The sequence below is a fragment of the Mobula birostris genome, chromosome 1 (assembly GCF_030028105.1).
Source record: "Mobula birostris isolate sMobBir1 chromosome 1, sMobBir1.hap1, whole genome shotgun sequence".
NCBI lineage: Eukaryota > Metazoa > Chordata > Chondrichthyes > Myliobatiformes > Myliobatidae > Mobula > Mobula birostris.
The window spans coordinates 33011143-33038531 of NC_092370.1; the positions used below are offsets into that span (position 1 = coordinate 33011143).

At 42.6% G+C, this 27389-nt stretch overlaps 1 protein-coding gene across 9 annotated transcripts in view; it reads left to right on the forward strand.

The window, feature by feature from the left end:
* The window catches only part of stau2 (staufen double-stranded RNA binding protein 2), a 364656-nt gene that overhangs the window by 289821 nt on the left and 47446 nt on the right, over positions 1-27389 (forward strand). For 5 of the 9 annotated variants that reach the window (XM_072253656.1, XM_072253702.1, XM_072253666.1 and 2 more), the window contains one exon: positions 15917-15967. The exons of the other annotated variants lie outside the window; for them this stretch is intronic. In XM_072253656.1, the coding sequence (XP_072109757.1) occupies positions 15917-15967 (51 nt within the window). The remainder of the gene's footprint in view (positions 1-15916; positions 15968-27389) is intronic. 9 annotated transcript variants of the gene reach the window in all.

A 27389-nucleotide genomic window follows, 5' to 3' on the forward strand; every position in this document is an offset into this window, starting at 1 on the left:
TGAACCATTTCACAGTGCAGATCTTAACAAAGTAATAGGGCATCCCCATGAGGGTCTATAAAGATGAATTCAGAGAGACAAATTGTATGGGAGTTGGAATAATAACATTCATCTTTTTGGTTTGCATAAATAACATTTAAAAATATTTAATTAGGAAATGGTGGTCATAAAAGATTCTGCAGATGCTGGAAATCTATGTATTTATATATTTATTTAGCTGCATAGTAGGCCCTTTCGGCTTTTTGATCCATGCGGTCCCAGCTACCCGCCATAAATCCGATTAATCCTAACCTAATCACAGGACAATTTACAATGACCAATTCACCTACTAACCATTATGCCTTTGGACTGAGGGGAAACTGGGACAGCCTGGGAAAATCCATGCATTCCACAGAGAGAACGTACAAAATCCTTACAGAACGGTACCGGAATTGAACTCTGAAACGAAATAGTGTCACGCTAACTGGTACACTACCGTGGCGCCCATGTTGAGAAACACGTACAAAATACCTGAGGAACTCAGCAGGTAAGGCAGCATCTGTGGTGGGAAATAAACAGTTAATGTTTTGTGTGAGTCCTGGTGACTGTTTATTTCCCTCCATAGATGTTGCCTGAGCTACTGAGTTGCTCCATTTTAAGAAGGATGTAGAGACTTGAAATGGTTTACCAAGATGCTTCTTGGATTAGAAGACAGATCATAAGGTATAGGAGCAGAATTAGACCATTTGGTCCATGAAGTCTGCTTTTCTATTCCATCATGGCTGATTTATTATCCCATTCTCCTCCTTATCCCCATAACCTTTGAAACCCTTACTATCATGAACCTATCAACCTCTGCTTCAAATATACCCAGTGACTTAGCCTCCACGGCTGTTTGTGGCAATGAATTCTCCACCGTCTGGCTAAAGAAATTCCTCATCATCTTTGTTCTAAAGGTATGTCCTTCTATTCTGAAGCCATGCCCTCGAGCCCTACACTTCCCCAATATAGGAAACATTCTCTGCACGTTCACTATCTAGGCCTTGCAGCGTTCGATAGATTTCAATTAGAACCCCCCTCCCCTTCAATTAGAACTCCAGCAAGTACTGACCTAGGACCATCAAACACTCCTCATATGTTAACTCTGTCAATATTGGGATCATTCTCGTGAACCTCCTCTGGACTCCACAATACCAGCCCATCCTTTCTTAGAAAAGGAGCCTAAAACTATTCACAGTACTCCAAATGAGGTTTGACCAATGATTTAAAAATTCTTAGTGTTACATCCTATTCTACCCATAATTACTGAAAAAGTAGATCAGAAACATTCGATTTTATCCATAGCATTTAAGAGTTAAACTTAAATACAATATTGTACTTTGTTCCAATTCCACAAGAGCTTATAAAGTTCCATGCAAAGAATTTCACAAATCTTTAATATCCAATTCTATTATCAGTTAAAATGCATTTTGAGTATCAATACGTTAAACTTGATAGATGGTGGAGCAAAATTTCAGTACATGTCAATAACATGTATACACAAAGATTCTTTGACTTGTATAAATCATGACTGATGTTTTTCATTGAGATTTAGATGACCCAACATGTTAGATGATTCTAACATGCAATGTTTCATTAATTTTTCTCTTTCATTTCAGTTACCCAATTTCACTGTTACTAGTGAAAATGTTCTTAACATTATATATTTTAAAATACGTTATTTCTTCTCCTTTTCCTATTCAGTCAGTCTATGCTGTAAATTATTCTTGGTTAGAGTGCTATCAAGCCGGAATCTGCCTGATCAACAAATATATTCGGATCTTTCATTTGATTACAATTAATGTCATATTCCTTTATTCCTGTTCAGGTTTGCCCATTCTGTCTTTATTTCCCATCATCCCCTTTTTCCTTTATCTAAAATCAAATCTATTTTGAATATCATCCTACTGTCCTTTTTTTTAAACTTAGTGAATTTATTAACTTCACAAAGTGTATAAAATTTCTCTTGCTTTAAATATTAAAAGGTCTTAAGAAATAGTCTTTTATTTTGATCTGTCTATCCTTATGCAAATTTGAACTTTTAATTTCATACAAGTTACAGCAGTTGTATCTAATAATTAAAGCCTTCTGTTATGTAACCGTCCTATCAACTATGAAAACAACAAGTTCCGCAGTTATGCTGACAGCACCCCGCTGTGCATCACAACTCTTCATCTCAGCCACTCTGCTGTTATTACTTGGTTCTCCATCAACATCTCTTGAGCAGAAACATATTGTGAATATTGAAACCGTTGCCTTTCGTCTCTGGCAAATACCTTATTCCCTCTACATTGACTCCCTCCACAAATGTTTGGGACTGTACAAGACAAATAACAACCTTGATGATGAATTTGAACTTCTAACCACCAGAACATTTACAACTACTGTATGACTGTATCCATAACAACCATTGGAGAAACTGTCATTCAAGCCTTTATCTCTATCCCAGTCCTCTCTGATTAGTCTCCCATCATTTTTTACTTCCTGTAAGCTGGTATGCATCTAAAATTGGGGTGCATCCATTCTGATTCACCAATTCCCATCCATCCATCAGTCCTGCTCCCACTGACATACCTTGGCTCACAGCCTGTCAATAGCTCAGTTTTGGAATTATTATTTATGTTTTCCATGCCAGTTAACCTTTCAGATGGAGGGAGCTTTCCAACAGACTAAACAAACAACAGATAACATAGTAACTTGCAATGTATTGGACACCTCCATCACAGACATACTAGTGGTGCTGATATGGTTGCTACTGGTATGAATATGTTATATATTACCATGAGATTCATTTTCTTACAAGCATTTATATGAAAAAGAAACACAATAGAATTTCATGAAAAGCTATACATAGACATTCATTTTTAATGAATTTGTGGAGTGTATAAATTCAGCATTTTTACTGTTTGTTAAAAGCGTCACAGTGACATCTAGCACTGAGAAATTGCGTATGATATTCAGATGGTATCTTTTGCATCAAAATGCAAGCTTTATAATGCTGTATTTAAATGAAGTTTTTCTATATCTACATCAGAAAAGTTTGGTTGTCAGTAGAATTAGATCTGTTGTGCTGGTAGGAAACCAACTCGTGCACTGGAAAACTTCCCTTTAAATATATTCTGGAGAATGACCCATGACCATATTGCTGAATCCACACCCTCTGCCCTCTTCACGAACATGTGCACTTGCAGCCAAGTCTAACACTCATAAATAACGTACATACACCCATTCAGGCCTCACACTCAGACTCACAAAGACTCACTTACGCCCGCACATAAATAACAGCTGCTTTAGAAAGGCAATCCAAGGTACTTGGTATCTATGGTGCTATTTCTCAGCAGTAATTTAAGTCAGTAAAGAGATTATAGAAAGCAGAAGCAAAAAAAATATAATTTTAACTGGGTTATAAAATTAAAAAAACTATAAGCCATATTTCTGAGAAGAAAAGTTGTTTTGATATATCAGTAAATTAAGAAAAGTATTTGTTAGTTAAAGTTTTTTTAAAAGTAGATTGCTTGGGTTTGAAATGTTCCAGTTGGGGATTGTTAACTGAAGCATGCTCTCTCCACCACCCATAAAACTGTGGTATTCAAGCAGTCCGTCATTTATAAATTATGGGTTCATTCTCAGAGTATGTTGTTGACCTTTTTTGAGTAATAGGTACAATCTAATGATTACATAAATAAACCTGGAACTTTGAAACCCCAATTCTGAAGGCATGTCCTGTTTAATGTGGCTTTAGCTGAAGTTACAGAGTTAAAATGTAGCAAGATCAGAACTCAAGTTAGTTTATCTTGTGTTCTGACAGTCAACATGGTAGATAATCTCATTAAATGTATGTTGCATATCAATACTGTAAACTTGTACCAATAAAAAAATAGAATTGGTTAAATATTCTAATGATCTTAAATCAGAGGTTTCCCACACTCTCAGGTTAAGAAATAAGGTGGTGTATGCAACAATGGGTGACTAAATTCTGTGACTTCATCACTGCCAAGGCATTGTTAGCCAATTTAGTGAATTTGTTACGCAAGCTTGCTTAAGTGTAATTCAGTTGAAAATCATTTTGCACTCTCGGTACACATCAAATCTGCTTTTCACATCAGTTATTTAAAGGGTATTAGCCAATGTGAACTAGTATTGGCCAATAATAATTCATAGGATGAATTAATTGAGAACCTGGTTTATTTGATATGAGAATCAGAATTATCTTAAACTCAGTTTCAAGTGTTGTTAAATTCACCTAATGACTTCACTAACTTGCTATCATACTATACATTCTGACAAAAGTTAAAAATTTGATATTCAAAACTGCACATTTCAATTATTCAGTTTTACATTTTTCTGTTGTGAAAATGTTTCATTCAATCAATTGAAAGCTATATGCCAGTAAGTTTCCATGGTGTGCTCAAAGAAATTCTAATTCTCTGGGCTGGATTTGTTAAAACTAAATTTTAGTCATTGCTGGGAATGCACTCGTAATGTGGGTCATAGCTTTGTACTGTAGCAGTTTTCAGTGCTATTTTTAGCATGGCTTTGAATTTCATGGAAATGGCCATGTAGGGAAATGGGAATAATGAGTTGGTTTCCTGTGGTTCCATACCAAAGGGTGATGGAGTGTCTTTTTCCAAGCTGTCTGATGTTTCACTGTTTTATCAAGTACAGAAAATGGAATGATTTCATCAGTAGGTTAAAACATCTAAAATAGGTCTTTTCCAGCAGAAATGTTCTTGAATGGCTTTATGACTTTATAGTCATGAAACAAGATTTTGAAAGAATGGATTTTATCGGTGTTTTCCCAGGTTAAGAAGCTAAATGTTATAACTTCAACACTCAGTCATTCTGAGATCGATTATAACCTCTGAGTCTTCTGGAACTCCTGACTGATGATAGTGCTGAGATCAGAAACCATCCTAAGACTTTATCACATTCTCCGGTGTCTAGAGCCACATATCACATCAACTTCAAATCATTTTCAACCTTAAATTCCTTAGAGTAGAATGAATATATCTATGAAACAATAAATGACATTCATTATTCAAGGTTGTCTTTCACAACTTCAGAATGTCCCAAAGCTCTTTACAACCAATGCACTTATAATATTTTTGGAATGTCGAAATCAATAGCACACTTGTACACAAACTCCCACAGAGAGCAATGTATTATTAACCATGTGATTATTGAGATTTGATTGACAGATGCATGTTGACCAAGTCACTTAAGATAAATCATGTTCTTCTATTCATCTTTCATGTCCACCTGAGAAACCAAATAATCTACCATCTAACTTCAACCAAAAAAATGCAGAACCTTTGTTATTGCTGCATACCTTCAGAACAACACTGGAGTTTTTCCTTAGATTGCCATTCAGTCTTTTGACTGCGACTTCAGCCTGAAGTACCAAAGACATGAATGAGTTCTACCAAATGAAATGCATGTGACCCTAAATAACACTAGTAATCCAGTAGTAACAGGAAAGAAAAAGGATGCCATTCAGCCATGGAACTCATACCCCTCCCCCAAACTTAACTATAATGTAAAGATTGCAAAGATTTGCAATTCTTTTCAAAATGTTGGCTTAATTAACTTTTGAAAACTATTATTGAATCCACCTCCTTCATCATGTCAGACTGTGTACTCCAGATGCTAACCATTTGTTAAGGAAGTTTTTCCCTCATGTTATTTTGGTTCTTTTGCCACTCACTTTAAATCTGTATTTTTGTGTTCTTGATTCTTCTGACATGACAATTGTTTACCTCTATCCTCTTTGTTTGATGATTCATTATTTTAGTGCCTCTCCCACACTCCTCCTCAACCCTCCATTCTCTAGGAGAACAATCCCAGCTTTGACGTAACACACTTTCTCAAAGTACCCTTACACCTTTAAAGATTTAATGCATACACAGTACCTATATAAAGTATTTCCCCCCCCCCGGAAGTTTTCATATTTTATTGTTTTACAACACTGAGTCACTGGGGATTTAATTTGGCTTTTTTGACACTGTTCACAGAAGAGACTCTTTTATATCTACGTGATAACAAATTTCTACAAGTTGGTCTAAATTTATTACAATTATTAAACACAAAATAATTGATTGCATAATTACTCAACCCCTTCAAGACAGTGTGTAGTAGATGTACCTTTGGCAGCAATTACAGCCTTGAGTCTGTGTGGATAGGTCTCTATCAGCTTTGCACATCAGGACACTGCAATTTTTTCCCCCATTCTTCTTTACAAAAGTGCTCAAGCTCTGTCAGATTGTAGGGGAATCATGAGTGAACAGCCCTTGTCAAGTCCAGCCACAAATTCTCAATTTGACTGAGGTCTGGACTCTGACTTGGCTGCTCCAGGACATTATCTTTGTTGTTTTTAAGCCATTCCAGTGTAGCTTGGCCAGGGTGCTGTATATGCTTGGGGGTCATTGTCTCACTGGAAGACAGATCTCCCAAGTTGCAGTTCTGCTGCAGACTACATCAGGTTTTCCTCCAAGATTTCCCTGTATTTTGTTGCATTCCTTTTACCCTCTACCTTCACAAGCCTTCCAGGGCCTGCTGCAGCGAAGCATCCCCACAGCATGATGCAACCCCACGGTAGGGATGTTGTGTTTTTGATGATATGCAATGATTGGCTTATGCCAAACATAGCACTTAGTCTGATGGCCAAAAGCTCAACTTTGGTTGCATCAGACCATAGAAGCTTCTTCCAGCTGACTTCAGAGTCTCCCAATGCCTTCTCACAAACTCTAGTCAAGATTTCATGTGGGCTTTTCTTCAACACTGGCTGTATCTTTTGACACTCTCCCATAAAGCTGCAACTGGTGAAGCTCCAGTTGTTATATGCACACCACTGAAGTTCATAACTCCTCCATCTCCTGCCTTGTGCTTTTTAATAACCCTTTTCATGGAGTTGCTTGAAGAGTTCTTTTGTCTTTATGGTGTGGTTTTTAACAGAACACTGACCCATCAGATGTTGGACCTTCCAGATATAGGTGTATTTTTTACTACAATCAATTGAAACACCTTGACTGTACACAGGTGATCTCCATTTAACTGATTATATGACTTTCAAAACCAATTGGCTGCACCAGTGATGATTTGGTGTGTCATATTAAAGGGGGTTAATACTTAATGCAAACAATTATTTTGTGTTTTATATTTGTAATTAATTTAGATCACTTTGTAGAGATCTATTTTCACTTTGACATGGAACAGTCTTTTTCTGTTGATCAGTATTTTAAAAAAGCCAAATTAAATGCACCGTGATTCAATGTCGTAAGACAATAAAACATGAAAAATTCTAAAGGTGGGGGGGGGCGGAATACTTTTTATAGGCTCTATACAAACTGCTCCAGCATCGGTTTTAGATCTGTACTTTATAATTTTGCTTCTCCTTTTCTTTTCTATCAAAATGTAATCATAACAGTTTTTATCTGCTATACATTCCCCATTTGACATTCTGTGTTCTCACACAGTCTGTCATTGTCTTCCTCATATTTATGATACTTCCCTGGTTTTTTGTTGTCTATGGATTTTGAAACTGTCAACTACAAAACCAAATCCATATTACCAATAAAAAGTAGGCCCAGGGAACACTGCTGACCAATTTCTTATCACCTGAAAAGAAACAGCATTCACTACAACAGTTTTTTGTCATTATCTTTCCTTCCAATATAACTTCCATTGTATGAGTTAAATCTTGAACGTTTATTATATGGCACTTTAATCTATCAAATGTTGCAGGCCTCGATGGTGTAGATGTGGAGAGGCTGTTTCCTCTGGTGGGAGAGTCTAAGACCAGAGGACACAGCCTCAGACTAGAGTGGTGCCCTTTTAGAAGGGAGATAGTACATAGAACATAGAAATCTCAGCACATTACAGGCCCTTTGGCCCACAATGTTGTGCTGACCATGTAACCTACTCTTGAAACTGCTTAGAATTTCATTACCACATAGCCCTCTATTTTTCTGAGCTTCATGTACCTATCCAGAGTCTCTTAAAAGACCCTATTGGATCTGCCTCTACCACTGTCACTGGCAGTGCGTTCCACTCAACAGCCGCTCTCTGTGTGAAAAACTTACCTCTGACATCCCCCTTGTAGCTACTTCCAAGCACCTTAAAACTATGCTCCCTCATGTTAGCCATTTCAGCCCTGGGAAAAAGCCTCTGGATATCCATACGACCAATGCTTCTCATCAGCTTATACACCTCTATCAGGTCACCTCATCCTCTGCCACTCCAAGGAGAAAAGGCCAAGTTCACTCAAACTATTCTCATAAGGCATGCTCTCCAATCCAGGCAACATCCTTGTAAATCTCCTCTGCACTGTTTCTATTGTATCCACATCCTTCCTGTAGTGAGGTGACCAGAACTGAACACAGTACTCCAAGTGGGGTCCGACCAGGGTCTTATATAGCTGTAACATTACCTGATGAGAAGGAATTTCCTTAGCCATAGAGTGGTGAATCTGTGGAATTCATTGTGAATCTTGGCGGCTGTGGGGGCCAAGTTATTGGGTATATTTAAGGCAGAGGTTTATAGATTCTTGATTAGTCAGGGTATGAAGGGACACAGGGAGAAGGCAGGAGAATGGAGCTGAGCAGGAAAATGGATCAGCCATGATGAAATAGCAGAGTAGACACAATGGGCCAAATGGCCTAATTCTGCTCCAATACCTTATGGTCTTTACCAGCGCTCTTTGAAAGTTCATACCACAGGAACTGCATTGACCTGGTCTATCCTCTGTTACCTCTGTCAAACTGCTTTTTACAAATCAATGCAGGATGTCATTAATTAATCTATTCTTTACCAAATGTCTACTAATTTTATCCCGGATTATTGTTTCCAAAATCATCATTGTCACTAATGTTAAAATAACCAGCCCTCAGTTTCAGGTTTAATGTTACTCTCCATTTTCAACACAGGTATAACATTTGAAATTTTCTAATTTTCTGACAATACACTCAGGTTGGAAGAGCAACACCTCATAATCTGTCTGGGTAGCCTCCAACCTGATGGTATCAGCATTGATTTCTCTAATTTCTAATCATTTCTCCCCCCTCTTTTTCCATCCAATTTCCTTCTCACCCCTTCTCTTCTCTTCACCTGCTCATCATCTCCCTCTGGTGCCTCAGCTCTTTCACTTTCATCCATGGTCAACTATCCTCTCCTGTCAGATAGCTTCTTCTTCAGCCTTTCACTTCTTCCACCTATCACCTCCCAACTTCTTAATTCATCCCCATTCCCCCACCTTCCCCTTCACCTGGTTTCACCTATCACTTGCCAGTTTGTACTCTTAACCCTACTCCCCCCCCACCCCCATCTTCTTGTCTGGTTTCTGTCCACTTCATTTCCGGCCCCAATAAAGGGTCTCAGCCCAAAATGTCAACTGTTTATACCCCTCCATAGGTGCTGTTTGATTTTCTGAATTCCTCAAGCATTTTGTGCTTGGTGCTCAAGATTTCCAGCATTTGTATATCCAACTTTTTTAATGCTTTTTTTTAAAATATCAATTTTATTTCTCTTATTGTTTCTATGGCAGACACAATTTTCTTAATAAAGACAGGTGTAAATATTAATTAAGTATGGAAGGCCTGCATCAGCAGGTCCATTTTGGCCCACCCCTCCAGCTACTTTACTATTTATACTGGTGGTGGTGGTGGCATCTGTTAGTCTCGCGAGACCATGGATTTGCGCCTGGAAAGTCTTGCTTCAGTCTGTGTTGGTAGAGCAGCGTCTGTTGTGGCTGTAGAGGCCCACACTGGAGTGACAGTCTCGGCTGCAGCAACTGCACTTGAAGGCATTGTCCTCCAGTGTTATCTTGGTGCTGTTTTTCCGACGAGTGCGCTTTTCTTCAGCAGCAAGCCTCAGCTTCTCTTCTCCTCTTTTTAGACCACTGCATAGTTCCAGCCTCCAGTGAGAGCGATCGCTTGCGATGTCCTCCCACCTCTCCACGTTCATTTTCAGTGACTTCATGTCTCTCGTGCAAACGTCTTTGAAATGAAGATGGGGCCGCCCTTGTGCTCTCTTGCTGGAGGCCAGTTCCCCATACAGCAGGTCTTTCGGGATCCGCCCATCTGACATGCGGTGTACGTGGCCTAGCCAGCGGAGACGGCATTGTTGGAGCAGAGTGAAGAGGCTGGGTATCTGGGTGCGGGCCAGGACCTCATTGTTGGTGACTTGGTCAGTCCACGTGATGTCCAGGATGTGTCTCAGGCTGCGAAGGTGGAAGGCGTTGAGACGCCACTCTTGTCTGTAGTAGAGGCTCCGGGTCTCGCTGCCGTAAAGCAGTGTGCTGAGGAGACAGGCCCTGTAGACTGCAACCCTGGTGTGTGTTGTCAGCTTTCTGTTCTCCCAGACTCCCTTTGTCAGCCTGGCGAACGTTGAGGCTGCTCATCTGATCCGTCTGTTGATCTCAGGGTCTTGTCATAGTCATAGTCATACTTTATTGATCCCAGGGGAAATTGGTTTTCATTACAGTTGCACCATATATAATAAATAGTAATAAAACCATAAATAGTAATATGTAAATTATGCCAGTAAATTATGAAATAAGTCCAGGACCAGCCTATTGGCTCAGGGTGTCTGACCCTCCAAGGGAGGAATTGTAAAGTTTGATGTCCACAGGCAGGAATGACTTCCTATGACGCTTTGTGTTGCATCTCGGTGGAATGAGTCTCTGGCTGAATGTACTCCTGTGCCCACTCAGTACATTATGTAGTGGATGGGAGACATTGTCCAAGATGGCATGCAACTTGGACAGCATCCTCTTTTCAGACACCACTCTGAGAGAGTCCAGTTCCATCCCCACAACATCACTGGCCTTACGAATGAGTTTGTTGATTCTGTTGGTGCCTGCTACCCTCAGCCTGCTGCCCCAGCACACAACGGCAAACATGATAGCACTGGCCACCACAGACTCGTAGAACATCCTCAGCATCGTCCGGCAGATGTTAAGGGACCTCAGTCTCCTCAGGAAATAGAGACGGCTCTGACCCTTCTTGTAGACAGCCTCAGTGTTCTTAGACCAGTCCAGTTTATTGTCAATTCGTATCCCCAGGTATTTGTAACCCTCCACCATGTTCACACTGACCCCCGGATGGAAACGGGTCACCAGTACCTTAGCTCTCCTCAGGTCTACCACCAGCTCCTTAGTCTTTTTCACATTAAGCTGCAGATAATTCTGCTCACACCATGTGACAAAGTTTCCTACCGTAGCCCTGTACTCAGCCTCATCTCCCTTGCTGATGCATCCAACAATGGCAGCGCCATCCGAAAACTTCTGAAGATGACAAGACTCTGTGCAGTAGTTGAAGTCCGAGGTGTAAATGGTGAAGAGAAAGGGAGACAAGACAGTCCCCTGTGGAACCCCAGTGCTGCTGATCACTCTTGTCGGACACACAGCGTTGCAAGCACACATACTGTGGTCTGCCAGTCAAGTAATCAAGAATCCATGATACCAGGGAAGCATCTAACTGCATTGCTGTCAGCTTCTCCCCCAGCAGAGCAGGGGGGATGGTGTTGAACGCACTGGAGAAGTCAAAAAACATGACCCTCACAGTGCTTGCTGGCTTGTCCAGGTGGGCGTAGACACAGTTCAGCAGGTAGACGATGGCATCCTCAACTCCTAGTCAGGAGAGGCTGTCCGTGTAAACTCGTGAACTACTTCCAGCTCGTAGTTGTTGATGGTAATGGCAGGGGGGTGCTCAACACCTTGGCCCAACACGTTGGTTTTCTTCAGGCTGATGGTCAAGCTGAAGTCCTGGCAAGCTCTTGAGAAGCTGTCCATGAGGCGATGCAGTTGCTCTTCAGAGTGTGTTGCCAGTGTCGCATCATCTGCAAACAACATGTCCCTGATGAGTACTTCACGAACCTTGTTTGTTGCCCTCAGCCGGGACAGACTGAACAGCCTCCCGTCTGATCTGGTGTGGAGGTAGACACCATCAGTTGACGTTCCAAAGGCGTGCTTCAGCATGACTGCCAAGAAGATGCCAAACAGGGTGGGGGCAAGCACACAGCCCTGCTTCACACCGCTGTGGATGTTGAAGGCCTCCGAAGAAGAGCCGTTGAACTGAACGACGCCCTTCATGTCTGTGTGGAATGACTGAACTATCCAGAGGAGCCTCAGGGGACAACCAATCCTGGCGAGGATTTTGAACAGGCCGTCTCTGCTCACAAGGTCGAAGGCCTTCGTGAGGTCAATGAAGGCGACGTAAGGTGGTTGTCTTTGCTCTCTGGATTTCTCTTGTAGCTGTCGAAGGGAGAAGATCATGTCGATTGTGGAGCATTCCAACCTGAAACCACACTGTGACTCGAGATATACCCTTTTGGCTATTTTCTGCAGTCTGTTCAGGACCACGCGGGCGAAGACCTTCCCAACGACGCTCAGCAAGGAGATTCCCCTGTAGCTGTTACAGTCGCTTCTGTCCCGTTTGTTCTTATATATGGTGACAATGTTGCAGTCTCTCATGTCTTGCGGCACTGCTCCCTCTGTCCAGCACTGGCACAGTAGTTCGTGTAGGTGGTCTAGCAGGATTCCCTTTGCACACTTGATGGCCTCTGGTGGAATGCCATCCAATCCTGGTGCCTTCCCAGTGGGCAGGCTGTCGATGGCTTTACTCAGCTCTTCGGCAGTCGGCAATGCATCCAGTTCCTCCATGACAGGCAGGCATTCCACGGCGTCTAGCGCGCTGTCCGAGATGCTGTTTTCTCTGGAGAAGAGTTCAGAGTAATGCTCCACCCATCTCTCCTTCCGCTTGCCTTTGTCACTGATGGTTTCGCCTGTTATAGTTTTCAATGGTGCTGTCTTGCTCTGGGTTGACCGATAGCTTTCTTGATCCCCTCGTACACTCCACGGATGTTGCCTGTGTCAAATGATGACTGAATGCTTTCGCACAGTTGTAGCCAGTAGTCATTTGCACAGTGTCTGGCTGTTTCCTGAGCCTTGCTTCTTGCTGTCCTAAGCACTTGCAGTGTTGCCTGGGTGGGGTGGCATTTGTGCTCTAGTAGTGCAACAGGCTTCACCTCGATGACGGGTGAGCTTACTTGAGCTCGCTTCAAACCAGTCCTGTGTCTTGCCCCGTTTCTTCCCCAAGGCCTTGAGTGCAGTGCTGTGGATAGTGTCCCTGAGGGAGTCCCATCTCTGCTGAGCATCTCCTTCTGGTGGGTTTGCAAGGAGAGCATCCTCCAGTGACTTGATGAACTCTGCAGCTTTGTCTGGGTGTTGTGTCTTACTGGCATCGATGCGCTGCTTGCCTGGAGGCTTGGCACAGTGCATCTTCTTCGGCCGAAGTTTAATCTTGCAGCAAACCAGAGAGTGATCCATGTCGCAGTCGGCACTCTGAAAGGAGCGAGTCATGAGCACGTTTCTCAGATGACGGCGTCTTGTGATTATCAGGTCTAGCTGGTGCCAGTGTTTGGAGCGGGGATGCCGCCAAGACACTTTGTGCTGAGCTTTGGTCTGGAAGTAGGTGTTGGTGACACACAATTCGTGGAGCATGCAAAGCTCGAGCAGTCATTGCCTGTTGTCATTCATGCTGCCAATCCCATACCGCCCCAGGCAGCTTGGCCAGGAGTCGTGGTCGGCACACACTCTGGCGTTGAAGTCGCCAAGTAGCAGTAACTGTTCCTGACTTGGGATCTCCTGTATCATCATTGAGAGCTGGTCGTAGAACTCGTCCTTTGTGTCTTGTGTAGAGTAGAGGTTGGGGCATAGACGCTGACAAGGTTGACAGGCCCGTCTGATGTGTGGAGTCAAAGTGAGAAAATCCGCTCCGTCCCTTTCTCGCTAGGCTCTACCATCTTCAGCAGCGAGTTCTTCACAGCAAAGCCGACACCATGCTCTCTGGTCTTGTCTGAGCCCTTCCCCTGCCAGAAGAAGATATAGTCTCTTTCACGTAGGGTTCCCAATCCTGCGAGACGCGTCTCTTGGAGCGTTGCGATGTCCACTTGGAGTCTCGACAGTTCATTGTTAATCACTGCTGTCTTGCGTGTGTCGCTGATCTCCCAAAGGTCATCTGATATACCAGTGGTCATAGTCCGTATATTCCAGCATCCTAGTCTGAGTGCTGGCTCCTTTCTTTGTCTTCTAGTTGTGCTTGGTGCAGCGTTTACAGTCTGCAGTTCGGGCTACTTGTATCCCTAAGCTCCACGCACCCAGTGGAGCGGGCGGACTGTGGCGGGACAGCACCTAATTGGCTGGGGGCTGCCCAGCTTGAGGTGGGCGGTAGCTGTCCAGTGAGACGCGATGGTCTCTCCCTCCGTCGAAAGCAACCCCTGGTGCCTTGCTCTTCGCCAGTCGAACGCAGGCTTATAACCGGTAGACTGCTGCTTTCCGTGTTGTGCCGTCGCGGTGATTCGAAGCTGGAGTGTCCTCTCCAGGGCACAGGCCTGAGCAAGGTCGTATGGAAGACCAGCAGTTGCCCATGCTGCAAGTCTCCCCTCTCCACGACACCAATGTTGTCCAAGAGAGGGGCAAGGGCCGATACAACTTGGCACCAGTGTCGTCGCAGGAGTTGCCAGAACGAGGTTGAAGGCAACGTTCAGACTGCCTTAGGGACTCCAGCTGCGGATTTGTTCTTAGGGTTTACTCCCGAAGCCTTTCCCATCAATGGGTATGGCCGCAAGGCAGCGGAGGTTTGAAATCAGAGTTTCCCTCTCTTACATGGACTGCCTTCCCAGGCTGTCGAGCTCCAACTACCCAAAGCACTGGTTTTAAGGCGCCAGGACCCGCCTTCACCCCTTCGCCTGTCAGTAGAAACAGTTCTGCCGGGCTTAGAGGCTAAGCCACACGAGAAGGCCAGGAGTTAGACTTGGTTGTCAGAGGCTATTTGAGGCGCATGCCATGAGGAGCACTTTTAGCTATTGGGAGCTCGTCCCCACTACCACTCCTCGGCTTGACAACCTTGAAACCTATTTATACTATTGATATGTTTTCAAAAGAACTCTGGACTCCACTTTTATGTTAGCAAGGTGGTCTACTCTTATAATCATACTTCACCCTCCTTTGTGTTAATAACATAATTTCTTGTTTATCCCTGTCCTTTCTTTACTGTACTCTTAACTTTTCCACCATCCAAGAAAGCTCTAACGTGGTTGGTCTACTTTGCAGCCTAGTGTGAAATTACCAAAACTATCTGTGTTTTAAGCTCTGTCCATTGTTAAATATACTTTTGCAACCTGTCATGCATTGTAGGTTATTTGTGCGAGATCTGTTCATAACTGTCTCATAATTGAGTGTTATATCCATGTAATGTACTCGAGTGGTTACAGAAAGAAGGAGATGGTGATGAGAAACAGTTTGTATATAGTTAAGTTTAATGAAGAAGTATGGTAGAAAACTGTAATACCTGGAAGGGTTTAAGTTGCATTTAATAATGAGTACAAAAATGCTTAAAAAGGAGAAGGTAAAATTTCTACTTAATCCTTTATTTAATATGACTAAAATTCTTTAGTACTAACTACTTTTTATAGTAAGTAATCCATTTGTTGTTTTTCATACAAGCCTCACAAACAAAGATGTTCGTTTTTCTGTAACTCAAGTCAGATGATCCTTGGATTAGGAGGCAGTTATAACAGGGGCCTTTTAGAGGGAAGGGAATAAAAGGGTACGGAACATTAACTCATTTTCATTAGCTGTACCAAGAACAACACCCTGAATAGCCTTTGTGTACAAAAACTGCTATTCAAATAAAGTTAAATAAATATTAATTTTAAAATCCTGCTGTTGCAGGCAAGATAAAGGTAGTTGTTTAAGCTTTTACAATTAAACTTCACAATATGCACAATGCTTGTGCTGTACATATTGTATTTTAAAGATATTGTATTACTGAAGGTCCTGTATTGGAAAAGTATTATCTACTGACCCTAATGCTGTTACATTTGTTTTAAATTAATGGAGAAGAAAAACTCCATGATGCGTCCTGCTCGACTTAAAAGTAAACTCAAGATTAAGGTAATTTTCCATTTAGTTTATAACATTGGAATATTTGAACTACTTTAGATAGATAAACAAAAATCACTTTTTAAATAATGTTGTTGAAAGTCTCCAATTTCTAACTAATATTTGTTTTGCATCTGGCTTGAGTACACTCGGTGAAGGGGGTTTGGACGTGGACATCTGCCTTTGTGCCCATCAGGTATCTTGGCCCTAGTACTTTTTCGAAGAGCTTCCTCGAATGAGCACAGTGGGACTTCTGTCAGCTGCAAGATTTATGTTAGTTCCTTCTTTTCTGAGAACAGCTCTTTCAGCTCTTGACATCTGGATTCAATTGAACAGACATTTAGTGGTTTCGAAAAGTTATCTGATGGAATAACGGTGCAGACTGGTCTGTTAGGAGACGAGGTGCTATTAGGTTAAATAAGACATACTGATATGGGGGTTACCAAGCATGTCTTTGGAAAATTACTGTTTGGAGATGGGTCTTATAATTTTCAACTTTTTAGAAAATCTATCTCTCAAATAAACCTTGGAAGCTTGTTATAGTTGCTGGATGAGAAGTTCCTTTGCTCAGAGGGTGGCGAGAGTGTCGAGCGAGCTGTCAGCTGAAGTGGTAGATGCAGGTTCACTTGCAACATTTAAGAGAAGTTTGGATGAGTACATGGATGGGTAGGGGCGGGGATATGTTCCAGGTGCAGGTCGGTTGGGCTAGGCAGAATAATTGCTCAGCATGGACCAGATGGGCCAAAGGGCCTGTTTCTGTACTGCAGGGGCCTATGACTTTCTTGTCAAGCTCGCTACAGTTGATAATTCTTATCTCTTTCTGTGCCTGTCATGAAGGGGAGTTGTTCTGTCACCATTAAGTACAAACTCTGTCTCTGAGAAGGATTTGGATGCACTGCTTATCTCAGTGTCCTTGTCTGTCAACTTTACAAATCTCTCAGCCATCTTCCGCACCTTTCATTTTCTCTCATGTTCTACTCGGTACTGTGCAATAAGGAGTAGTTATGGACCCATTCATCCAGTGGAAGCAGTAAATTTGGTGAGGGTGACTATAAGACGGGTGCATCACATTGCATAAGGCTTGGGCTGAATGATATTGGTAAAGGTTGGTAGTTTAGAAATGGGACTATTGGTAACTGAACTTGTGTCCATGGTCTAAAGTTGCTCTGCATTTTCTTTACTTGAGCCATATTCCTTACTCTTAACATCACCACCAAAGTTCAAAATAAATTTATTCTAAAGGTACAGATATATCACCATATACAACCTGAGATTCCTTTTCTTACAAGCAATCACAGTAAATACAAGAAGCACAATCAATGATAGGTCATACCCAGCAGGGCGGACAACAACCAAAAGGCAAAAGAAGCCAAGTAGTTGAGGAGGAGTGCAGAGGGACTTGGGAGTGGCACCAGCAATACCTAAAAATAATGAGGTGCCAGCTCAGTGAATCTCCCATACAGAACCATTTCCTCACCAAACCAAAATAGCATGCAGTAGGGAGAGCTAAGTGATTTCTTAACCAAAGATTACGTCAAAGCTCTGCAATCTCACCACATGAACTTGGAAATGGTAGTGGACAACTAAACAGCTAACTGGAGGAGGCGGTCCCTGAACGCCCTCATCTTCAGTGAAGGCCCAACCACGCAGCATGGCAATGCTGAAGAAAGGCTGAAGCTTCTACAACAGTGATCACCGAGAAATGCCAAATAAATTACTCTGTTTCTTTCTGGGTTGCCATGGATCACAGAAGCGAGTCTGCAGCCTTTGTATTCGTTCCATACTGTATCACAAGATCACAAGACAAAGGAACAGAAGTAGGCCATTCAGCCCATCGAGTCTGCTCCGCAGCTCTCCCATGAGCTAAACTATTCACCCATCTAGTTCCAATTTCCGGCTTTTTCCCCATGTCCCTTGATACCCTGACTAATTAGATACCTGTCAATCTCCTCCTTAAACACCCTCAATGATCGGGCCTCCACAGCCATATGTGGCAACGAATTCCACAAATCCACAACCCTCTGGCTAAAAAAATTTATCCTCATCTCTGTTTTAACTGGGTACCCTCTAATTCTAAGACTGTGGCCTCTTGTCCTGGACTTACCCACCAAGGGAAACAACCTTTCCACATCTACTCTGTCCAACCCTTTCAACATTCGAAACGTTTCTATGAGATCCCCTCTCATTCTTCTATACTCTAATGAATACAATCCAAGAGCCAACAAACGCTCCTCATATGTTAGCCCCTGCATTCCAGGAATCATCCTCGTAAATCTTCTCTGAACTCTCTCCAACATCAGTATATCCTTTCTAAGATAGGGGGCCCAAAACTGCACACAGTATTCCAAATGAGGTCTCACTAATGCCCCATAGAGCCTCATCAACACCTCCTTACTCTTATACACTATTCCTCTTGAAATGAATGCCAGCATAGCATTTGCTTTCCTTACCGCCAATCCAACTTGGTGGTTAACCTTTAGGGTATCCTGCACGAGGACCCCCAAGTCTCTTTGCACTTCCGATTTTTGAATTTTCTCCCCATCTAAATAATAATCTGCCCGATTATTTCTTCTTCCGAAATGTACAATCGTACATTTGTCAACGTTGTATCTCATCTGCCATTTCTTTGCCCACTCTCCTAAACTGACTAAGTCTCTCTGCAACCTTTCCGTTTCTTCAACATTTCCTGCTCCTCCACCTATCTTGGTGTCATCCGCAAACTTGGCCACAAAACCATTTAATCCATAATCCAAATCATCGATATACATTGTAAAAAGAAGTGGCCCCAACACCGACCCCTGCGGAACACCACTAGTAACCGTCAACCAATCAGAATAGGATCCCTTTATTATCAGGAAATGGCTGAGAGCACTGGATCCAGCAATGACAATGATTCATTGCTTATTGTTAGAGCTGGTGTATTTCAGATATGGCATTAAACCAAGGGCAATCTTTCCCTTCCAGTTGTTCAGCTATTTATCCCTATAAACACACTATAGTCTTCCTTGTATCCTAGCCATAAAAAACAAATTCATTCACCATGTATTTTAATTATTAATTGTAATCTCTTCTTCTTCTGCTTCTTAAGCCTGCCACCCCTACTGGGACATGGGCTGCTGACAGCAGCTCGCCAGGGTCCTGTATCCTGGGCCAGTCTTTCAAGTTGTCCACAGGTATAGTTCATCTTCTAGACTGGGGTTCCCAACCTGGGGTCCAAGGATCCCCTGCTTAATGGGTATTGGTCCACGACATAATAAAAGTTGGGAACCCCTGTTTTAGATCCTCCCTCTCCCAGGGATGAGGTCTTTGGAGCTTCTGTTGGCATTCCTTTAGCACTGGGATTTGTGGGATGAGGTTGCTAGCCCCAGGCCTAACCCTCCTCTTTCACAGCCGCAGAGTCATTGAATCATGGCTGAAGGATGGTTGTAGTTGGGAGTTGAATGTCCAAGGTTACACGTTGTATCAGAGGGATAGGAAGGTAGGCAGCGGCTGTGGCGTGGCTCTGCTGCTAAAAAATGGCATCAAATCCCTAGAAAGATGTGACATAAGATCAGAAGATGTTGAATCCTTGTGGGTTGCATTAAGAAATGGCAAGGGTAAAAGGACCCTGATGGCAGTTACATACAGGCCTCCCAACAGTAGCTGGGATGTGAACCACAGATTACAACGGAAAATAGAAAAGGCATGTCAGAAGGGCAATATTATGATAGTCATGGGAGATTTCAACATACAGGTCGATTGGGAAAATCAGGTTAGTAATGAATTTCAAGAGAGTGAGTTTGTTGAATGTCTATGAGATGGCTTTTTAGAGCAGTTTGTCATTGAGCCTACTAGGGGATCAGCTATACTGGATTGGGTGTTATGTAACGAACTGGAGGAGATTAGGGAGTTTAAGGTAAAATAAAAGCCCTTAGGAGGCTATGATCACAATATGATTGAGTTCAACATGAAATTTGCAGAAGGAGAGTAAAGTCTGATGTTGTAGTATTTTAGTGGAGTAAAGGAAAGCACAGTGGTATGAGAGAGGAACTGGAAGGAGATTGGAAATTGGAAGGAGATGCTGGGAGGGATGACAACAGATGCTGGTAGGGATGACAGCAGAGCAGCAATGGCTTGAGTTTGTGGGAAAAATGAGGAAGGTGTATTCCAAAAACAAAAGAAATACTCAGATGGCTAAATAGTACAACTGTAGCTGACAAGGGAACTTAAAGCTAATGTAAAAACAAAAGTGAAGGCATACAACAAAGTAAAAATTAGTGGGAAGATAGAGGATTGGGAACTTTTTAAAACTCTGCAGAGATCAACTAAAAGAATCATTTGGAGGGAAAAGATGAAATATGAAAGCAAGCTAGCAAACAGCATCAAAGTTTTTTCAAATATGTGAAAAAAGTAAGAGAGATGAGACTATACATAGAACCACTAGAAAATGAGGCCGGAGAAATAATAATAGGGAAGAAGGAGATGTCAGGTGAATGAAGTGAGTATTTTACATCAGTCTTCACTGTGGAAGATACTAGCAGCATGCCAGATGTTCTAATGTGTGAAGGAGGAGAAGTGAGTGCAGTTACTATCACAAGGGAGAAGGCGTTCAAAAAGCTGAAAGACCTAAGGGTACATAAGTCACTTGGACCAGATGAACTGCACCCTCGGGTTCTGAAAGAAGTAGTGGTAGAGATTGTGGACGCATTAGTTAATGATCTTTCAAAAGTCATCAGACTTTGTCATGGGGCCAGAGGGCTGGAAAATTACAAATGTCACTCCACTCTTTACGAAAGGAGAAAGGCAGCAAAAAGGAAATTATAGACCGGTTAGTCTGATCTCAGTGGTTGAGAAGATGTTAGAGTCAATTGTTATGGATGAGGTGATGGAGTACTTGGTGACACAGGACAAGATACTACAAAGACAGCAAGGTTTCCTTCAGGGATAATCCTGCCTGAAGAACCTGTTGGAATTCTTAGAGGAGACTACAAGTAGGATGGATAAAGAGGATGCAGGGGATGTTGTATATTTGGATTTTCAGAAGACCTTTGACAATGTGCCACACATGAGGTTGCTTACCAAGTTAAGAGCCCTGGTATTACAGGAAAGTTACTAGCATGGTTAGAGCATTGCTGATTGGTAGGAGGCAGTGAGTGGGAATAAAAGGATCCTTTCCTGGATGGCTGCCAGTGACCAGTGGTGTTCCGCAGGGGTCGGTGTTGGGACCACTTTTTTTTATACTGTATATCAATGATTTAGATTTTCTTAGATTAGATTCTGAGAACATTCAGTTCTCTTTTATTGTCATTTAGAAATGCATACATGTATTAAGAAATGATACAATGTCTCTCCGGAGTGATATCACAGAAAACAGGACAAACCAAAGACTAACACTGACAGAACCACATAATTATAACATATAGTTACAGCAGTGCAAAGCAATACCATAATTTGATAAAGAACAGACCATGGGCACAGTAAAAAAAAAGTTTCAAAGTCCCCGAGTCCCCGATAGCATTTGGCAAAAGGGAGAAGCTCCCTGCCATAAACCTCCAGGCACCGTCAACTTGCCGATACCTTGGAAGCAGCCGACCCCAGCCGATACTGAGTCCATCCGTCCGAAAACTTCGAGCTTCCGAGCAGCCTCTCCGACACAGCCTCCTGAGCGCCATCCTCTGCCGAACGCCTTTGACCTCTCCCCGGCTGCTGAAACACGCAAAGCCGAGGATTTCGGGGCCTTCAGCTCCGGAGATTCCGGAACCACACAGTAGCAGTGGCAGCGAAGCAGTCATTTCAGAAGTTTTCCAGATATTCCGCTGTCTCCATGAAATCAGGATTGTGCATGGTCCCCTACTTGACAGATAACAGATATTCATCACCGAAGTGGCCGCGCATACTGCCGTCGCGTTGCTATCTTCTCCCCCGTCCCCCCGGGAGGATTTAGATAATGTAATAGATGGCTTTTTTCCTATGTTTGCAGATGATACAAAGAGGGGCAGGTAACAGGAAGGTTGCAGAAGGACTTAGAATGGGCAAGAAAGCAGTAAATAAAATACAACGTTGGAAAATGCATGGTCATACACTTTGATAGTTGAAATAAATGTGCAGGCTATTTTCTAAATGGAGAGAAAATCCAAAATGTGAGATGAAAAGGGACTTGGGGGTGCCCTAAAGGTTAACTTACAATTTGAATCGGTGGTAAAGAAGGCAAATGCACTGTTAGCATTCATTTCAAGAGGTCTAGAATACAAGAGCAGGGATGTGATCCTGAGGCTTTATAAGGCACTGGTGAGGCCTCACCTTGAGTTACTGTGAACAGTTTTGGGCATTAGAGAGAGTTCAGAGGAGGTTCACAAGGATGATTCTGGGAATAAGAGTGTTATCATGCAAGGAACGTTTGTCTCAGGTCTGTACTTGCTGGAATTTAGAAGGGTGTTGGGGGGTGGGTAGGAGAGAAATCTCATTGTATATTGAAAGGCCTAGACAGAGTAGATGTGGAAAGGATGATTCCCATAGTGGAGGAGTCTCAGAGAAGAGGGCACAGTCTCAGGATAGAGGGGCGTCCATTGAAAACAGAGATATGGAGAAATTTCTTTAGCCAGAGGATGGTGAATTTGTGGCAGGCAGCCGTGGAGACCAGCTCTTTGGGAGTGTTTAAGGCAGAGGTTGATAGGTTCCTGATTGGCATCAGAGTTTACCGGGAGAAGGCTGGGGAACGGGGCTGAGGATGGGGAAAGAAGGATCCACCATGATAGAATAACAGAACAGAGTCGACGGGCCAAATGGCCTAATTCTGCTCCTATATATTGTGGTGTTGTGGTCTTATGGACTTAGGAACATTCTTGGTAGATCTAAATGTAAGTTCTTACTGTATCCAAAATAGATGTCAAATTTGCATTAATATGCAGACTTCCCAACCTAAAGAAATAGATTATTGAATGTTTAATTTATGACTTGTCTCCAACATACCATGTTACAGTATGTTTACTGTAAATAGCAATAATGCTGTCAACTTCAAGCCTACATGAGAAAGAAGGACGAATCATTACAATGTAAACGAAGAACAAAATAGCAAATGATATTCAGTCTCTGCCTAAATTGGCACTCTGTGCCAATGTGAAACATTTTCAGATGTGCGTACATTGGCTCAAAACTGGAATTAAAACTTGTAAATTAAGTTGATGTTTTGGGCAAATATTGCCAGTTTTTCAGGGGAAAATAGCACTGCTATTCAGTTCACAATTCGTCCCCAAGAATGGTTTCCAGGTGCCACCAGTGTGTTCCTGGGAAGAGGCCAGAAGCTGCTTCCCATTTTGATTCAAGATGTCCAATTGAGTGGTAGACTGATTAGTTGGAGCATTATTCCACCACCCCACCCTATGACCACTGAACAAAAGTATGCCCATAAATTCAAAAACCATGGCTCACAAAACATTAAAGTTTCTTTTAGGGATAAAACAAATCCATATTCAGCTTATGGACTTGGCAACATAGCTGTGGGTTGCACTATACACCAAAAATGTTCAATTACAAAAATGTTCTTTTCCTGGGTTGAAATGTAGTGGTGATGTTTCCTGGTTATTTTATGTCACTTTGAAAATTAGGCTGTTCACTTCCTTGTGTGAGTTTTTTTTGTGTATCTGACATGATTCCATCAGATGATATACACTCAGTGCCTACTTTAGTAGGTACCTCCTATAACTAATAAGTGTTTTACACTGAGTGTATTTCTGTGTACTCCTGGTTTTTGCTACTGTAGCCCGTCTATTTCAAAAGATGCTCTTCTGCACACCACTATTTTAACTCATGGTTACTTGAGTTACCACTACCTTCCTGCTAGCTTGAACCAGTCTGACCATTCTCCTCTGACCTCTCTCGTTAACAAGACATTTTTGCCCCCAGGACTGTCACTCACCAGATGCTTTTTCCTTTGTTTTTCTGTAAACTTTAGAGACTGTGGAAATCCTACACAATTTCTGAGATACTCAATCCACCCCATCTGGCGCCAACAATCATTCCATGGTCAAAGTCACTTTGATCCCATTTCTTCCCCGTTCTGCTGTTAGGGGTATGAACAATAACTGAACCTCTTGATCTTACCTGCATGCTTTTATGAATTGAGTTGCTGCCACATGATTAGCTGATTAGATATTTGCATTATCGAATATCTAATATACCCAATAAATTGGCCCCTGAGTCTATTTTTCTTTGCATCCACCTAAGGAGTTTAATCTGTTGTGTTGCAGGAGTGGCCTTTTTCTATTGGGACCTCCAGGACAACTGCATTTTCATAGTGTAGGGTGGAGTCAAACAGCATGGCCTCACTGACAAAGTCAACTGATTGGGACCAGAACCTAAATTGCAGTGAATGTAATATCAGTAAATATAACAACCATTCTGCAGTTGGCAGTGCACTATGTACATTGCCTGGGATGTCTGGTGAAATTGCTTCGGAGTTTTATCATTTACCCAGATAACTGGAATTCTGTGCCAATCTTCTTCATGTCAATACCCCCTCCAAGCTCCATTCCAATACTTTTCTGAGGTACTCTTGATATAACAATCTATTCACGCCATAACCTGCTCTTTATAAAAATCCTCTGCTTCCAACAGTCAGTCCTTAAAGATATCAACTGGTTCTTTTATCCATAATGTTGCCTTAAAATCTTCTTGAACTCCCCCTACCTAACTTGTTCAACATCCCTTGTCCCTTACCCCAGCTTCCTACCTGACTTCTGACATCCTCCAAGCTCCCTATAGTAACTTACTCTGTTTTTGATAAGAGTCTTAATTCAACTGTCATCCTATTGATTGGAAACTGGAATCCTAAATATGTCTACAAGCTTACGAGTCTCAATGCAAATCCTTGTTCCTCGCTGAGCAACTCCTTGAAGCCTTTCTCTTGAGTACAGTTTCAGTAATTACTGCACCTCCTCTTCCTTAACCTACTCCACACATACCTGAAACCTTTCCATCTGTTAAAGGTCTGTTCCTCAACTTGATGTCTGAGATATATCTGACTCTTTAAATGCAGCAAAGGGCTTGCAACTCTATCGTGTACTGTTCTTTACAGAGAATTCTTTAGCAAGATGAAGCTCAAATCTTCCTCCATGGCTCAGGATGAAATTTAATTGTTTGGATAATTACAGAGTCATCCAGAGCAAAAACCTTCTTGTTCTCATCTGTGACCTAAGCAAAGGTGAGAGTGGGATGAATTGGTAAATGAACAAGGAGAAGAAAACTATGAAACACCAGATTATGATGTATATTTACTTCGAGAGAAGTCTCTTATTTGCAGGCAATTTCTGGAAATTTACTAATTGATTTTTGAAGAAACTACAGTAGTGTTTGATAGCTTAGAATTACAGTCCAAATTCATTTTCAAGTAATACTTTAATTTCTGCAGCAAAATGTCTCCTAGTAACCAGGTGTAAGAATTAAATGAACAGTAAATTTTTTTCAACTGCGTATCAAGAGGTTAGGAAGATAATCGGTGGGGGGGGTGAGCTTTGTCACATTATGGAGACACGAGAGTGCAAATGCTGGAGTAGAACATGGTTACGGAACTGGAGCTGCAGCTCGAGGACCTTCGTCTGGTCAGGGAGAGTGAGGAGTTGATAGAGAGGAGTTATAGGCAGGTGGTCACACCGGGGCCACGGGAGGCAGACCAGTGGGTCACGGTTAGGAGGGGGAAGGGGAAGAGTCAGGTAATAGAGAGTACCCCAGTGGCTGTGCCCCTTAACAATAGGTACTCCTGTTTGAGTACTGTTGGGGGGGACAGCTTATCCGGGGGAAGCGACAGTGGCCGTGCCTCCGGCACAGAGTCTGGCCCTGTAGCTCAGAAGGGTAGGGAAAGGAAGAGGAGGGCAGTTGTGATAGGGGACTCAATAGAAAGGGGGTCAGATAGGCGATTCTGTGGACGCAGTCCAGAGACCCGGATGGTAGTTTGCCTCCCTGGTGCCAGGGTCCGGGATATCTCTGATCGTGTCCAAGATATCCTGAAGTGGGAGGGTGGGGTGAGGAGCCAGAGGTCGTGGTACCTATAGGTACCAATGACATAGGTAGGAAAAGGGAAGAGGTCCTGAAAGGAGAATATGGGGAGCTAGGAAGGGAGTTGAGAAAAAGGACCGCAAAGGTAGTAATCTCGGGATTACTGCCTGTGCCACGCGACAGTGAGAGTAGGAATGCGATGAGGTGGAGGATAAATGCATGGCTGAGGGATTGGAGCAGGAGGCAGGGATTCAAGTTTTTGGATCATTGGGACCTCTTTTGGTGCAGGCGTGACCTGTACAAAAAGGACGGGTTACACTTGAATCCTAGGGGGACCAATATCCTGGCAGGGAGATTAGCGAGGGCTACTGAGGTGACGTTAAACTAGAATGGTAGGGGGGTGGGAATCAAATTAAAGAGGCTAGGTGAGAGGAGGTTAGTTCACAACAGGGGGATGGGAACCAGTGCAGAGAGACAGAGGGGTGTAAAGTGAGGGTAGAAGCAAAAAGTAGTAAGGAGAAAAGTAAAAGTGGCAGGCCGACAAATCCAGGGCAAGCATCAAAAAGGGCCACTTTTCAACATAATTGTATAAGGGCTAAGAGAGTTGTAAAAGAGCGCCTGAAGGCTTTGTGTGTCAATGCCAGGAGCATTCGTAACAAGGTGGATGAATTGAAAGTGCAGGTTGATATTAATGATTATGATATAGTTGGGATCACAGAGACATGGCTCCAGGGTGACCAAGGATGGGAGCTCAACGTTCAGGGATATTCAATATTCAGGAGGGATAGACATGAAAGAAAAGGAGGTGGGGTGGCGTTGCTGGTTAAAGAGGAGATTAACGCAATAGAAAGGAAGGACATAAGCCGGGAAGATGTGGAATCGATATGGGTAGAGCTGCATAACACTAAGGGGCAGAAAACGCTGGTGGGAGTTGTGTACAGGCCACCTAACAGTAGTAGTGAGGTCGGGGATGGTATTAAACAGGAAATTAGAAATGTGTGCAATAAAGGAATAGCAGTTATAATGGGTGACTTCAATCTACATGTAGATTGGGTGAACCAAATTGGTAAAGGTGCTGAGGAAGAGGATTTCTTGGAATGTATGCGGGATGGTTTTTTGAACCAACATGTCGAGGAACCAACTAGAGAGCAGGCTATTCTAGACTGGGTTTTGAGCAATGAGGAAGGGTTAATTAGCAATCTTGTCGTGAGAGGCCCCTTGGGTAAGAGTGACCATAATATGGTGGAATTCTTCATTAAGATGGAGAGTGACATAGTTAATTCAGAAACAAAGGTTCTGAAAAAGAGGGGTAACTTTGAAGGTATGAGACGTGAATTAGCTAAGATAGACTGGCAAATGACACTTAAAGGATTGATGGTGGGTATGCAATGGCAAGCATTTAAAGATTGCATAATGAACTACAACAATTGTTCATCCCAGTTTGGCAAAGGAATAAATCAAGGAG